This window comes from Ursus americanus, chromosome 25 (assembly GCF_024610735.1).
Source record: "Ursus americanus isolate L20-20 chromosome 25, mUrsAme1.1.p, whole genome shotgun sequence".
Classification (NCBI taxonomy): domain Eukaryota; kingdom Metazoa; phylum Chordata; class Mammalia; order Carnivora; family Ursidae; genus Ursus; species Ursus americanus.
The window spans coordinates 44,720,849-44,734,026 of NC_142151.1; the positions used below are offsets into that span (position 1 = coordinate 44,720,849).

The 13,178-nt window shown below is 55.6% G+C and overlaps 1 protein-coding gene across 1 annotated transcript; it reads left to right on the forward strand.

Annotated features, from left to right (window-relative positions):
- Window positions 1-1,572: 1,572 nt before the first annotated feature.
- Window positions 1,573-5,067, forward strand: HOXC11 (homeobox C11). The gene is made up of 2 exons (XM_045800767.2): window positions 1,573-2,544; window positions 3,804-5,067. Exons 1-2 carry the CDS (start codon window positions 1,863-1,865, stop codon window positions 4,034-4,036), a joined length of 915 nt encoding a protein of 304 aa, XP_045656723.1. The 5' UTR covers window positions 1,573-1,862; the 3' UTR covers window positions 4,037-5,067.
- Window positions 5,068-13,178: the final 8,111 nt, after the last annotated feature.

Genomic DNA, 13,178 nt, shown 5'->3' on the forward strand with positions numbered 1-13,178 from the left:
CATGGCCAATGTGGCTTCACTCCAGGTGAGCATCAAAAGACTGAGCAGATCTGGGGAGGCAGGAGGATTGAGAAGGAACGGATTTGGGGAGTTGTAGTTGGGGACGGGATACGATTTTTTGTGTCTTCTCCGTCTGGTTTTGGGGCCTCAGTACCTCCCAAGCTCAGCAAGGAAAAATCAAATCCAAGTAATATTTTTAAAGTAGAAATCAATTTTAGCCAAGAGTTAGGGATAAAAAGAGGGTTTGGGACATTTCTGGCTTTTCCTGAGTCCTTGTGGGCTTCAGTCCCCCCCTCCTACCTGAACAAATCATGCTCTAGCAGCCCCTCCTCGGTCCAAGGTTGCTTTCTGCTTACGACTGCTCCGGCCCCTTGGATCCATTCCAGAACCTCTCAATAAAGTGATTCTCAGCTGCCTAGATGTGTCCCACGGTGCCCAGAGGGAAGGGAGGCAAAGGAGGACAGAACCACTGAGTCCACCTCTTGGGCCACAGCTATGTAGGCAGGTAGTGGACATGGAAGAGGCCAGAGAAGGGCTGAGAAATGGGAAAGAGGCACCAAAGCCTGCCTACAGCCAGCCCCCTGGGAGCAGGGCTGGGGGGCCTCCATTAGGGAGTGGTCCTTGGCCCTGCCCTGCCCACCCAGGTTCCTCAGCTCCCTTCCACTCCCCCCCAGTCTGTCCAGCAGACACACCTGGCCCCACTGCCCGCCTCCCAGCCCCAAATCATTCAAGGATAGGAGCCCCCAACCCAGCTCCTCCCATATTCTCCCTGGACCCTGACTCCGGGCTTCTTTTCAGCCCCCAAGCTGAGGCTGAGCTCCCAACCCAAAGGACCCCCAGACAGAGAAAATAAATGGCTCTCATTCCGATCTTTATCTTTGGGGTTTGAGATTTCAAAATCCACAGTGGATGTAGCTTTCTGCACATTGATTGACAATAAAGGCAGGCATGAAATATTCACCCAGGGCCACTCTCTCATACTAAATATTTAACACAACATTAGAGAAGGTTTTTCCCAGACTTCGCCAGGCACCGGCTGGGCGGCTGGCGCACTGCTTACCACTCGTTTATGACTAATCTGAGTCCCTAGCCGCAGGCAGCACAGCAAGCCAGACAAAGTTGGGACACTGGCTTGCTGCTGGGCTGCCTCACCTTTGGAAAACTTCACATACTCTTCTGAGGAGTCTCTCCAAAGGGGAAAGAGAGTCTTGACATACAGCCCTGGCCAAGAAAAGAATGGACTTCTTCAAACTCTTGTAACCAGGCTCTGGCCCTCTGCGGGTTGGTGGGGTAAGAGTCCCTGAGAGTTGGGGGGAAGGATTCACATCTCTCGCGGAACCAGGCGGTGGGGAAAGAGGTCTTCATCCCCACCTCAGTCTTGGGCTCATCACGGGGAGGAGGGAAGACCCCCATACGTTGGAGCCCTCCTCCTTTCCCCAGTCGTGGTGGGGGGGGAGAGCAACAGCTAGAAAAATATACAATTACCCCCTCCCAGCCACCACCCCCCGCCCATCCCACCACCCACCCCACACTCCAACCCTCTCTCTCCTCCTTTGCTCGCTCTGTGGAATGGAGAGGAGGGGAGTGACGAGAGAAAAACGAATACAAATCTGCAATTGATTTTCATAATGTTTCTGCGGTGTTTGCAAACCAATCGCCTGAACGTCCCCATCTTACCTAAGAGAGAACCCCTCCTACGTCTGCGAAGTGCTCCGAACTGATATATGACAATATCTACTTTGGATCACGTGCTCGGGGAGAGAGACTAAGACGGATAACGCGTCATCTCGCCTTCCCAAATTTTCCCCCCTCGCTAGATCGGGTCCAAAACCTCCATCTGGAGCCGGCAGGAGAAGAGAACGATGTTTAACTCGGTCAACCTGGGCAACTTCTGCTCGCCGTCGCGCAAGGAGAGGGGCGCTGATTTCGGCGAGCGAGGGAGCTGCGCCTCCAACCTCTATCTGCCCAGTTGCACTTACTACGTGCCCGAGTTCTCCACGGTCTCCTCCTTCCTGCCCCAGGCCCCCTCTCGTCAGATCTCCTACCCCTACTCAGCCCAAGTGCCCCCGGTCCGGGAGGTCTCGTACGGCCTGGAGCCATCCGGCAAGTGGCACCACCGGAACAGCTACTCCTCCTGCTATGCGGCGGCCGACGAGCTCATGCACCGGGAGTGCCTGCCTCCGTCCACGGTCACCGAGATCCTCATGAAAAACGAAGGCTCCTACGGCGGCCACCACCACCCCAGCGCCCCGCACGCAGCCCCCGCCGGCTTCTACTCTTCGGTCAACAAGAACAGCGTCCTGCCTCAAGCCTTCGACCGTTTCTTCGACAACGCCTACTGCGGTGGCAGCGACGCGCCTGCCGAGCCCCCCTGCCCGGGCAAGGGCGAGGCCAAGGGGGAGCCTGAGGCGACCCCGGCCTCGGGACTGGCGTCCCGGGCTGAGGCGGGGGCCGAGGCCGAGGCCGAGGAGGAAAACACGAATCCCAGCTCGTCCGGTTCAGCCCACTCCGCGGCCAAGGAGCCGGCCAAGGGAGCCGCCCCCAGTAGGTAGCAGCGGCCGGGACGCAGGCGGGCAGCGAGGGAGGGAGCGCGAGAGGGAGGGCGAGAGCAGGGGGGAGGAGAGGGGAGCGGGGACGGCCTCGTGTTTTGGGTCAGTCCGATTTTATGTGGAGTTTTATAAGCATTCAAAGGATTTTATTATAACCTACAAAGCCCTCTCTCCCAACGACTCGACTTTTTACGATGGAGAAGGGGTGGGGAGGGAGGGAAAAGGGCTCTTTGGAAAAGCCGGGAGAACCCCCCTCCCCGTTATCTCCCTCGGTCTGTGAAATTTTTAAAAGCGCCACCATCGCGAGCGATATTAACTTTGATCGTGAACTTAGAAGAGCATTTAAGGAAGGATGGGGAGCCGGGCTGCCGGGGGGTGGGACGGAGGGGAGGGGTGGAGGGGGAGAAAGGGGAGGGCGAGGGAAAGACAGGGAGAAACTCAGACAGGGGGAGTGGTGGGGGAGAGGCAGCGGAGCAGAACCTGAGACCGGAGAGGCCAGCCAGGACGGCTCTGCTGCTTTTCAAAACTATTTTTGAAATGTTCAAACTGTGTGTTCACGGGTCCTTGATCAGAACCCCAGCGAGCCGGGGTCACGGCGACAGGGGGCGGGGAGAGGCGGCTCAGGGTTCCGCGCGGCTCCAGGCCGGGTCTGGGGTCTCCCTGCGGTCCGCGGCCTCGGCGCCGGCCTAGCCCCGCAGCGTGGAAGGCGCGGCCCGCCCGGCGTCCCGGGGCGCCAGGGCCCCCGGAAGCGGCTCGGTGTGTCTGGGGCCTGCTCGCTCGCCTCCTCCCGGTCTCCCACGGCTCTCGCCGCTCTCGCTTCTTGGCGCCTGTTCCCCGCGGTCCCCCAGATGTCCGGGGAGGGGCGGGTGGGTGCTCACAGCCCCTGGGAGGGCCGCGCAGGAAGGGGCCGAGGCCGAGGCCGCGGCCGAGCCGGCGGGTCCCCGGGACGCACTTGGCCCGGCCGGCTTCCCTCTCCCCCGGACCCCTCCAGCCCAGCCGGGGCTCTCGCCCGAGGGGAGGGGCGCCGACCCCGCGGCGGCCGGGGATCGGAAGAGCCGGACCTGGCAGGGGGTCCCGGGCTGGCCCCGGCACTGCGGCCCGAGCGCGGAAGGCGCGCCGGCCTGGCGGGAGGGCTGCCTGGCGGAGGGGCTGGGAGAAGGGCCGCGGAGCGCTCCGTGGGCTGGGGTCGCCCGGGTCTCACGTGTCTCTCTCCCCTCTCCTCGCACTTGCCCCCTCCCCTCCCCTCCCCTCCAGACGCCCCCCGCACCCGCAAGAAGCGCTGCCCTTATTCGAAATTCCAGATCCGGGAACTGGAGCGAGAGTTTTTCTTCAACGTGTATATCAACAAAGAGAAGCGGCTGCAGCTGTCCCGGATGCTGAACCTGACGGACCGACAAGTGAAAATCTGGTTTCAGAACAGAAGGATGAAAGAAAAAAAACTAAGCAGAGACCGGCTGCAGTATTTCTCGGGAAATCCTCTGCTGTAACCGCAGACCGGGCCCTTTTCGGGGAGGGGGGGGAAAGGGGGAAATTATTTTATTTTATTTTTATCTTTTATTTGCTAACTCGCCTTCCTTCCGCGGGTGGAAAACTGGACCGTGGCCAGGGCTGGCCCCCACTGCCGTCGCCCGCGCTTCTTTCTGGAACCTCCTTCACCTTCCGTCTAACTCGCTGTGGGAGAGGGACCGGGCCTGGAAAGAGGGTGAAGGGACGTGTCTAACCCACAGCGAGTGGACATCGTTGGCGCAGAGGCCAAGACTCTATTTAAAAGAAAACACACCTCGCGACAATGTCTTGCTGCTCGGATTGGGTGGGGGAGGGGCGAGAGTAGTGGGCGCCTGAGCCAACAACCCTTGAACTAAAAGCCTTCCCTTGCCCAAGTGATAAGATCTGCTAAGACACTGCGTCTGCGAGGGGAGACTTCTTGGGCTCCCCACCCCTACCCCACCTCGCCCCACTGCTAGGGGGCAGCTAAATGTGATCCAGCCTTGCTGTGAAATTTCTGTACCTTCGACCTGGTGTTAGGTGTGCAAAGTCCGTGTCCTACCTCCGTCTGCGCCCAGGCCCCGGCCTGAGCCTAGTTGTTCTCTCTGTGAACGTGTAGAGCCCTCCTTTGAAATTTCTTAACTGGTGCATTGAGGTTTCCTAACCTATTTCCAAGCCGTGCCCCACTCCATGGATTTATAGCTATAGTCTATACAGTTGTTACCTCCCTTTTTTTTTTTTAAGGAAAAAAAAAAAAAGATTAGGGTGGAGGAGGCAGGCGGGAGGTGGAATTGGGCGCCTCCCCCATGCTGGGGCCTGAATTTTTGTAAATAAATTTCACAAGCATTTCTTTCTACCCAGAGGGGATGGGGTGGGGGGGAGGACTCGCCTGGAATGAGATTCAAATCACCCATCTCTCTCCATGAGCGTGAGTGCGCGTGTACGGGGGCAATCCCCCATCCTGCTCCCAGCCCAGAGGGATTGCTGTGAATTTTTTTTTGTGGCAAATAAAGATATTTCATTCTGTTCAATATTATGATTTTATTTGACCCTTTTATTAGCCCCTCTCCTCTTAAAATCCTCAGTGCTCCCAAGGCGGAGGAGGGGGATGGTGGGTAGAGCCCAGCTGGCAAGGACAGGCATGTGAAGGTGAGGTAGGCCCGAGCTGGTGGGCCTGCACCCTCTCTCCGCTCGCAGGCCAAGAGCGTGGCGGTAGCTGTCTCCTGCTCTCCAGCTGAGGACATTCCACGGCTCCTCTTAAAGCTCTCCTTTCTCACGTGCGGCTCGAGCTGCGTTCAAACGCCCAGCAACGCTTTCCGTTTAAGTATACGTTTGTTGTGGAGTTAATTGTAACCATCATCGAATTTAAATTTATAGGAATTTTCTTGGCTCCACCGCCCTCCCGCCAGATGTCTCCGTCTGTCGCAGTTAAATGTGCAGGGTTGAGGGTAGGGCTTTCTTTCTTTCTTTTTTTTTTTTCTCTATGAGAAGACTGTATTGGAATTTTTATATACAGTTTCGAAGGAGGGAGGGGAGAGGAGGAGAAACCAGCCCCCTCCCTTTCCTCACCGAGGCTGGCCCCTGAGGGTGGGAAGGTGGGGCTGGGCCCCTTCCCCCTCAAGCACAAATGGCCAGGCTCCTCCAGACGCAAAAAGACGCTAGACTGGGGCCACCCTGATGTTTGTACCTTGGGTCTCCCAGAGTAGAAAGCCCCAGAGATTTGTTTTGGAAGGGGTTGGCATGCGGTGGGGCACTGCGTAAGGGGGCGACCCATGGGGACATCTGTCGTTGCTGCATGGTTTTTTTCTGTGAGAAGATAACCATAGTCCTTTCAAGCGTGTTCAGCAGGGCACTCCAAATTCGTTATTTAGGGGCAAAGATCTGGAACCAGTTTCTCTCATCTTTTCCCTCTCCTTGGAACCGTTGTTATATAATTCAAAGAAAATGCTTTTGTCAATACGATTCTGTGGAATGACGGACGAAAGCACCCCGGTAGTGGACAATCACATCTCGGCTCCGTCGTTGTTTGTGGTGACAGGGGTCCGTACCGCTTAGCTAGCTGAATCTGTAATTTGTGAATGTGAGTCTTGAGACCCAGTCTGAAAGCTAAGGTGTACATACGGCCCCACGATTCCCTTATGTGCCCACACACCAGTGTTTTCAGTTGGTGCCCGTGTGCACATGAGAAGGAATCTTACATGTATGCTTTCTGTCTGTGCTATGGAGTAAACCTGACCCGTGCACATCTAGGGCTTGTGTCCTCTGTGGTGTGTAAGCACTGGCCGTGTTTATGAGTGTCAGCAAGAATGCAGCTGAGGGTGCCGTGTGTGTGTGTGCGCGCGCGCACACGCACACGCACAAGACCTCTCTCCTATGATATGTATCCCCTAGTCATATCAAAGAATATCGGCATGCTGGCCATGTTTCCTATAAAATAAGGTGGGGATAACTCTGGTGAGCAAACCTGTTTGTAGAGCAAAATGTTAATCTCCAAGTGGATTCCGATTTTGCAGAAAAATATCTAAACCCTACAGCTACCACTTGCCCTGCGATATGCAGCCCAGAAAAGATCTCCGGCCCCAGAAGGGATTTCGGAAGGCCGGGGGTCATAGTGAAAGAAAAACATAGGCTTCTGTGACCCAGGCCCAGGAACCTGCCCGTCCTCGGCCACCCTCTAAAAAGAGAAAAAAGGGGTCTCTGTCCCCCAAACAAACCCATCTTCTGGTCCCTGGGATGTCCAACCCCCCTTGCCGGTCAGGGGCACTCTGGGCTCAGCTCCCTGGGTAATCCCCTCCAGCCGAGGAGCTGCCCGGGAACAAAAGATCTTCGTCTAGACGCCGCCATAAAGCGCCCCCCGTGCCTCTAAACCCAGTTTCATTTCGGCCTTAACGACCCAGTCTGGCCTGTGTTAGAAAATGCTTCCGCTCTAAATAGTAAACAAACCCACAGTGGAAGGTCTTGCTCCCCCAACACACCCCAGACCCCACGCCATTACCCTCTTGCCCCGCATTTCCCCCCTCTTCTCCTCCAGCTTTTCTCAGCTTCCAGCTCCCCAACCCCCTCCTCCCCCCACCCCAGTAAATAAATCCGAGGCCGAGTTCAAAGTTTCTCGGAGCTAAGGAGGAATGTTGGTTGTAAAAATCCAAGTTTATAGTGCACGTGGGAGTTTACAAGGGTATTAAGTGGTGTGGGCTGAGAGAGAGCACTATGGGCCCCTCCTCCTCCCACTATGGGCTTTAGGGGTACAGGGAGAACCTTGGGGACTTGAAAGGAGAAATGGCTTGGAGCCAGTCTTGTGTTTGGGGTTTCTTTGTCCCTCAGACCCCTGGGTTGCCGAGGAATGGGGATGCAAGGGCCCCTTAGAAGACAGCTCAGGCAGGCGCCTCTGAGAGCAAGGCCACAGGTTTTAGACTTCCCAGGTGGAGAGGATGGGCAGCTCAGATTTGGGCAAGCAAGAAAGTTACAGACCAGGTGTCTGAAAGATGCACAGACATGTGGATCCTAGAGCCCGTCCTCAACCAGGGGGAGAAAAACTACCTGGGGCTAATTTCTCGAGTGGGCTGAAGGCAGAGGGGGATTTTCTCACCAGAGCAAAGAAGAACTTTGAACTTCAAGAAGTCAAGGGCGCCACCCCTTCCCTTTCCCCGCCCCCTCTCAGGAATCCGTAGGGCAATTCTGTCTGGGCCAATATTCCCTCAAGGGGGCAGTCCCTGGGGTTTCCTGGTGCCCCAGGGCTGGATAATACTGTTTGCTGAACCCTCCCTGATCAGAGCCCGCCAGAACCGCGTGCACGCGACTACACTCTTTATTATTCATATAAACCTTCGGAAAAGGCAACGCCCGGGAAGTTTTTATAACTTTGTTTGGCATAAAAGTTTTACAAGATTCCTCCTCCCTTTTTAAAAAACTTTAAGTTTTGGTCTTGCCCTGGAATGAAACCTCCAGATCTTTAGGAGGGTGTGGGGAGAGAGGTTCTGGGGCCCCGGTGGGGGAGATGGTGGCGTCCGAAGCTGCCTCTCTCTGCCTAAGGCAGAACAAGGCTGAAGATCATAGTCAATCTTTTCCTGAGGCCCACCTTGGACTGAGCTTTGGGGGCTGCCAGCTCACAGAAGTTACAGGCCTGCAAGAGAGTCCTGGCCGCTGGGCTCTTGAGACAGACCCTTGCAGACTCCCAAAGTTGGGCAATGTCAGCAGGACCAGACCTTCCCCATCACTCCCTCTTGTTCTCCTGCAGGCATCATTCTCTCTCTCTCTCTCTCTCTCTCTCTCTCTCCCCACACACACACACACAGCCCCAAACACTCCCTCAGCCCACTACACAAAGTAGAGACCCATCCCCTTGACTCAGACCGCTCATTTGGGAGAGTCTACACACACAGCCTTGCGTCCCCGTTTCTTGCCAAGTCCACGCTGGGTTTGAAGAAAGACAGAATTCAAAACGCCAAGAAATTCCTGCCCAGACGTTCCAGAGGTTGCAAGACCTAAGGAGGAGGGCCGGCAGGCTGCAGTCCGGAAGCTCAGAGAACAAAGGTGCCCATGTGGGGACATGGCTCTGGGTTGCTAAGCCCACGGCTGACCCCCTAGGATCTTGACCCCCATCTGGGACTGACAGAGCCCCACTCCTTCCTTTCCCCTGACTCCAGCCTTGGGGACGCCATTGCGGCTCAAACTGAGGCTATTTTAATGTTCAGCTCTGGAGGTCAGGACAAAGATGGAGCGACTTCTCCAAAGACAGGCCTGCTGGACGAGGCTTCTTGGGGGCAATGGAACCTAAGGTACCTGAGCCCTGGGACCGGGCGCTTCAGGGAGCCATCGGAGCCAGTAGGAAGGCGCCCCCGCGCCAGCTTTTCCTTCCCTCTAATGGCGACTGCTGAGGCCTGGCCGCCAGCCGCGGGCAACCATACACTTCGCCTTGTGAGGAGCCGAGTTATTAAGGCTGAAGGCCGGAGAAGGTCAACTCCAAGCCCGAGCAGTGAGGCCGGGGAGACAGGCCCCCGGGCCTGGGGCTTTGCCCTCCCCGAGCTCTGCACCACAGAGAAAAACAAGAAAGGCTGGGGGGGACCGAAAGTCAAGAGGGAAGGAAAGCATTGAGGAGGAAAGAAAGGAGCCAAGGATAAATTGTGTCCTAAAGAAAAAAGGAAGAAGGGAATGAAGAAAATGACTTAAGAAAGAGAGAAGAGCAGGAAGAAATGAAGGGGGAAATGAACTGCAGGAAAAAAGAGAAGGAAAGAAAAAGAGAAAGAAGCAAATAAAGAGAAGGATGAAGAAAAAGAAAGGAAGGAAGGCGGAAGGAAGAAAGGAAGAAAGAGAGAGTAAGAAAGAGAGAAAGAGGAAAAAAAAGATGCAAAATGATTCTTCGAAAAGGAATGTAGCCGGTAAGGGAGGAGCGGGGGTTTTTCTCCGGAGCAAGCCGGCCCAACCACAGCCCTGACTCCCCACTGGAAATCCAGTCTACTGGGGCAGCTCGGGAGCAAATCACTAAAGTGGGGGGTCAGGCTTCCCCCCACCAAGACATCTTCCCATCTGTTTCCTTCTCTTAAAGCTTCTTTCCGAAGTGTTTGCTGTCTGGTTTCGATTCAGGAGGCAAAGTTAGGTAACTGGCTGCCTTCGGCAGGGCAAGAATGCAGCTGTGCTGGCTCAGGTTTATCAGACTTCAGGACGCGGGATCGTGGGGAGCACGTCTCTTAGGTAAAGGTGAATATTTGTGTCTGTGAGCACAATGAAGGGCAAGTTAGACAAGTGCATAACCGGTAAAGTCCACGGCATCTGGGTGCCAAGGCGTCCAGCGTCCAGATGTGAGAGGGACTCTGATGGCCGGGCTGCCAGGGTGGCTGCGAGATCCAGAGGAGACCAGAGGCCCTTCCAAGGGTCCTGGGTCTCCCATGTCTCTCTTGGACCTGTTTGAAAACCTCTCTCTTGGGCTTCTGAGCATTCTGCTGTTTGCCTGGTATTTCCCTGCTCCCAACTCAGTCTGGGCAGAGCCCGGTGTTAGCGAAGGAGAAAAGCAAAAATTTCCTTCAAGTTTTGGGATGAGAATGATTTATCTGGGCCTCCAAACAAGAGGAAAAAAGCCTGCAACTTTCCCCACTGGTGTGATTTTGTTTTCCATTTCACTTGGAGAGATTTCAATACATCAACTTTACTATTATTTTATTTTATTATTTTACCCCAAAGGGAGAGACGCTCTTCCTTTTTTTCACTCCACCTTTGGAATGTCCCAGATGATTTCTTTAACCTGTTGGGGAAACTTTCCTCATTTTCCTTGGAAAAATCGGGGTGTTTCTGGGGGCACATTGAGGGCTGGAGCCAGGGAAGCAGCCGCAGTTCCTTTCTGTTCATTGAGTATACATTTTCCTTCTTCTGTTTTCACATGGGGACCCCTAGTACCCCAGCCCTCGGCCTGCCCTCTGGAACCACCGATCTTCCTGGAATAGTCAGGGAGCGAGCAAGGGGCACCCTCCTCCGCTCCCTGACTCACAGTCCAACAGGCAGCAGGAGGCCCAGTCCACCGTCCCTGCTGCCCTTTCAGGTTCTGGGTACCAGGAGGAAGCACACAGAGTGCCAGGGCTCTTGGGGTGGGTGAGATTGGCCAAGATGTAGGCAGCCTGAGCCCCGCTCTGGCCTGCAGCCCCTGGATTTTCACCGCCCCAAGTTGAGGCAAGAAGGGGGAGCCCCGGAGTCAGGCATAGGCGCAGGTCTCTCAGCCTCCCAGAAAGTTGGGGAAATGGTTTAACAGGCTGAGTAGAGCCGCATAGACTTCTCTTGACCCCAATCCAGTTCCCGAGGGGCACAGGCCTGAGGGTCTGGGCTCTGTGGCGTAGGACCACTGGGTGCCTGGCAGCGGCAGCAGGCGGGATGGCTGTGGCAGCCCGAATGCCTTTGAACGCCAGGCCCGGACAATAGGACGGAAACGGCCTTTGCTCGTGGCCTCGGGAAAGACCGAGCCCAAGGGGGCAGGGCTGGGACCCACAGCCGACTGTAGTTTCCTGGACCCGCTCAAATGCTCCCCTCGCCCCGTCCTCACCCTCATGTCTTCCTCTCTTTCACCTCCACTGGGGCAGAATCCCAAAGTCTGCAAAAACCCAACAAGTTATTCAAATCTGCGTCCGCTCGGGGTCTTGTTTAACAGCTCCGGGTTTGCGTTTATCCTGCGTAATTAGAGGCAAACATTTGTCCCACCGGGGGTCCCACTTAGGCTGATGAATTTGATTTCTTTTTTCATTAATGGGCCGTGTTTATCATACTTCTAATTATTTCAACTTTAAACACTATTCGTTCTTGTGAGAAGGTGAAAGCCGTGGCTCCTACTCCCAGGGGGATTATTTCCATTAATAGTGGCAAGGATTCTGAAGCGGCTCCCACCCCTCTCAGGGCTGCAGTAAGGTGTGAGTTTGGGCTGGGGGTCGGGCTGGTAGGGAGAGACAGGTCCTGAGGCCGAGCGACTGCTCTTCTCCTGCTGGCTCCCCAGCTTAAGTCTTGGGGCTCGCTGTTTTTTGAGAGGTAATCTGGAGTTCGTCTTCTTCACCCTCCACCACCTTTCTCGCCCCCTCGGAGGCTGGGCTCAGATCCTTCCCCTTCGAGGTTCTTGGCAACCTTCCACCACCCCAGCTAGATCCCAGCCTGGCCCGGCAGAGGCTCCAGGAGCCCTGTCCCAGCTCCCAGCTGCTAACACCGAGAGAAAAGTCAGGAGAAGCTAGGGTTGGCCAAGCGGTACCTGAGTGTGGAGGAGAGGGGCCAGCAGACCCCTAAACTGGGGGCAAGGGCAGGGGACTGGGACGCCAAACTCCGCGGACAGGCACACCAGGCAGGAAAATAAAGGAGACGTGAAAGAGGGGGGAGGCAACCCCCCAAAGCCATATAATTCTCAATTGCTTTGGTCTTTAATTTCATCGCCCCATAAATGAGGAAATATCAGTTCCCATACTAAATTTTTATCCCCGGCTGATAAATATGACGGGGAATTTTCGTTGGGTCCTCGTAAAAGCGAACAGTTTCGATCAAACTGGTGGGGAAAGACTTATGCAGATAATACAAACAGAGTGGCCATAAAGTCTCCGCCGTTTCCCGCGGGGTGGGAGGTGGGACAAATGGCTCCCTGGATTGACTGCTGCCCGGGCTGTCCCAAGTCTCGTCTGGGGCCTAAACAGCCTAACCTTGCCCCGGCCAACCCCAGTGCCGAGCCCACGGCGACCCCTGCAAATGAAAACACAAAACCATTTCTAATCTCCCCTGGCTGGCCCTGCAAGCAAGTCACACATTACACATTTCCTGCCAGTGTTCCCAGGGTCCACGGGCCCTGTGCCGCCTCTCTTGCCCCCGGATGAAGGAGTTCAGTGGATTTCTTTCCGAAGTCCTTTTCTAGCAGCCGCGGGTTTGGGCCTCTCTAGAAGCGATCCAACCTCCGCACTCCTCCACGCCAGGGTGCCGGAGCACCGGTCCTTTCCCGGCCAGGCTCGAGCCCTTTGGAAAATCGAAACCCGAGGCTTCGTCCAGAGGAAAATGCGGGGCGACCGGAAAGACAAGTTATTTTCCAGATTCCGTTTCCTGAGGAAGGGGTGGAGAGTTTAGTTCGCTTTGGGAGAAAGGCGATGGAGAAACGGAAAGAACTATTTAAAACATACCTTGTCCCTCATTTCTCGTTTTCCTTTATTAAAAAAATAAAAACCACGCAACACACCAATTCCTCTTCTCCATTCAAAAATGCCCCCAGCTCATTCGCTCTGTAAAGGACACTTCTCTGGGTCAGATTTTGTCGCATCTGGTGTCCTAGTTTCCTGTGTGATACGTGACTCCCACAACGCAGCGGAGGCCCTGCAGGTTCCCTCTTCCTCTCTGGGAATATTCCCTGTTTTAGTGGGGGCAAGGTCAATTGGAAATTGAGGGCTGCCAAGGCCTGGAGCAAAGCAGCCGAACCGACTCCAAGGCCAAAGCCTTCCAAGCCCCTGAGAGGGTGACCCAGGAGCCGCCCACTCTGCCAGGCCTGGACTGCATTCCCGGTCCGGGAGCCGGCGCCTCTGGTCTCAGGCTTCCTCCTCCCCCCGACTCCTAGATCCACTGGAAGCCTCCTTTACCCTCTGGAGCAGCCCTGAAGTGATGGTGCCCCCCTCCCTGGTCCACTCCAGACCCTGGAGATTCCCCCGTCGA

What these genes read in the sequence shown, in the direction of transcription:
- HOXC11 (XM_045800767.2), top strand. Translation starts at nt 1,863, where the DNA reads ATGTTTAACTCGGTCAACCTGGGCAACTTCTGCTCGCCGTCGCGCAAG. An exon ending in GGCCAAGGGAGCCGCCCCCA is followed by an intron (nt 2,545 to 3,803) that starts GTAGGTAGCAGC and finishes CCTCCCCTCCAG; the next exon opens with ACGCCCCCCGCACCCGCAAG.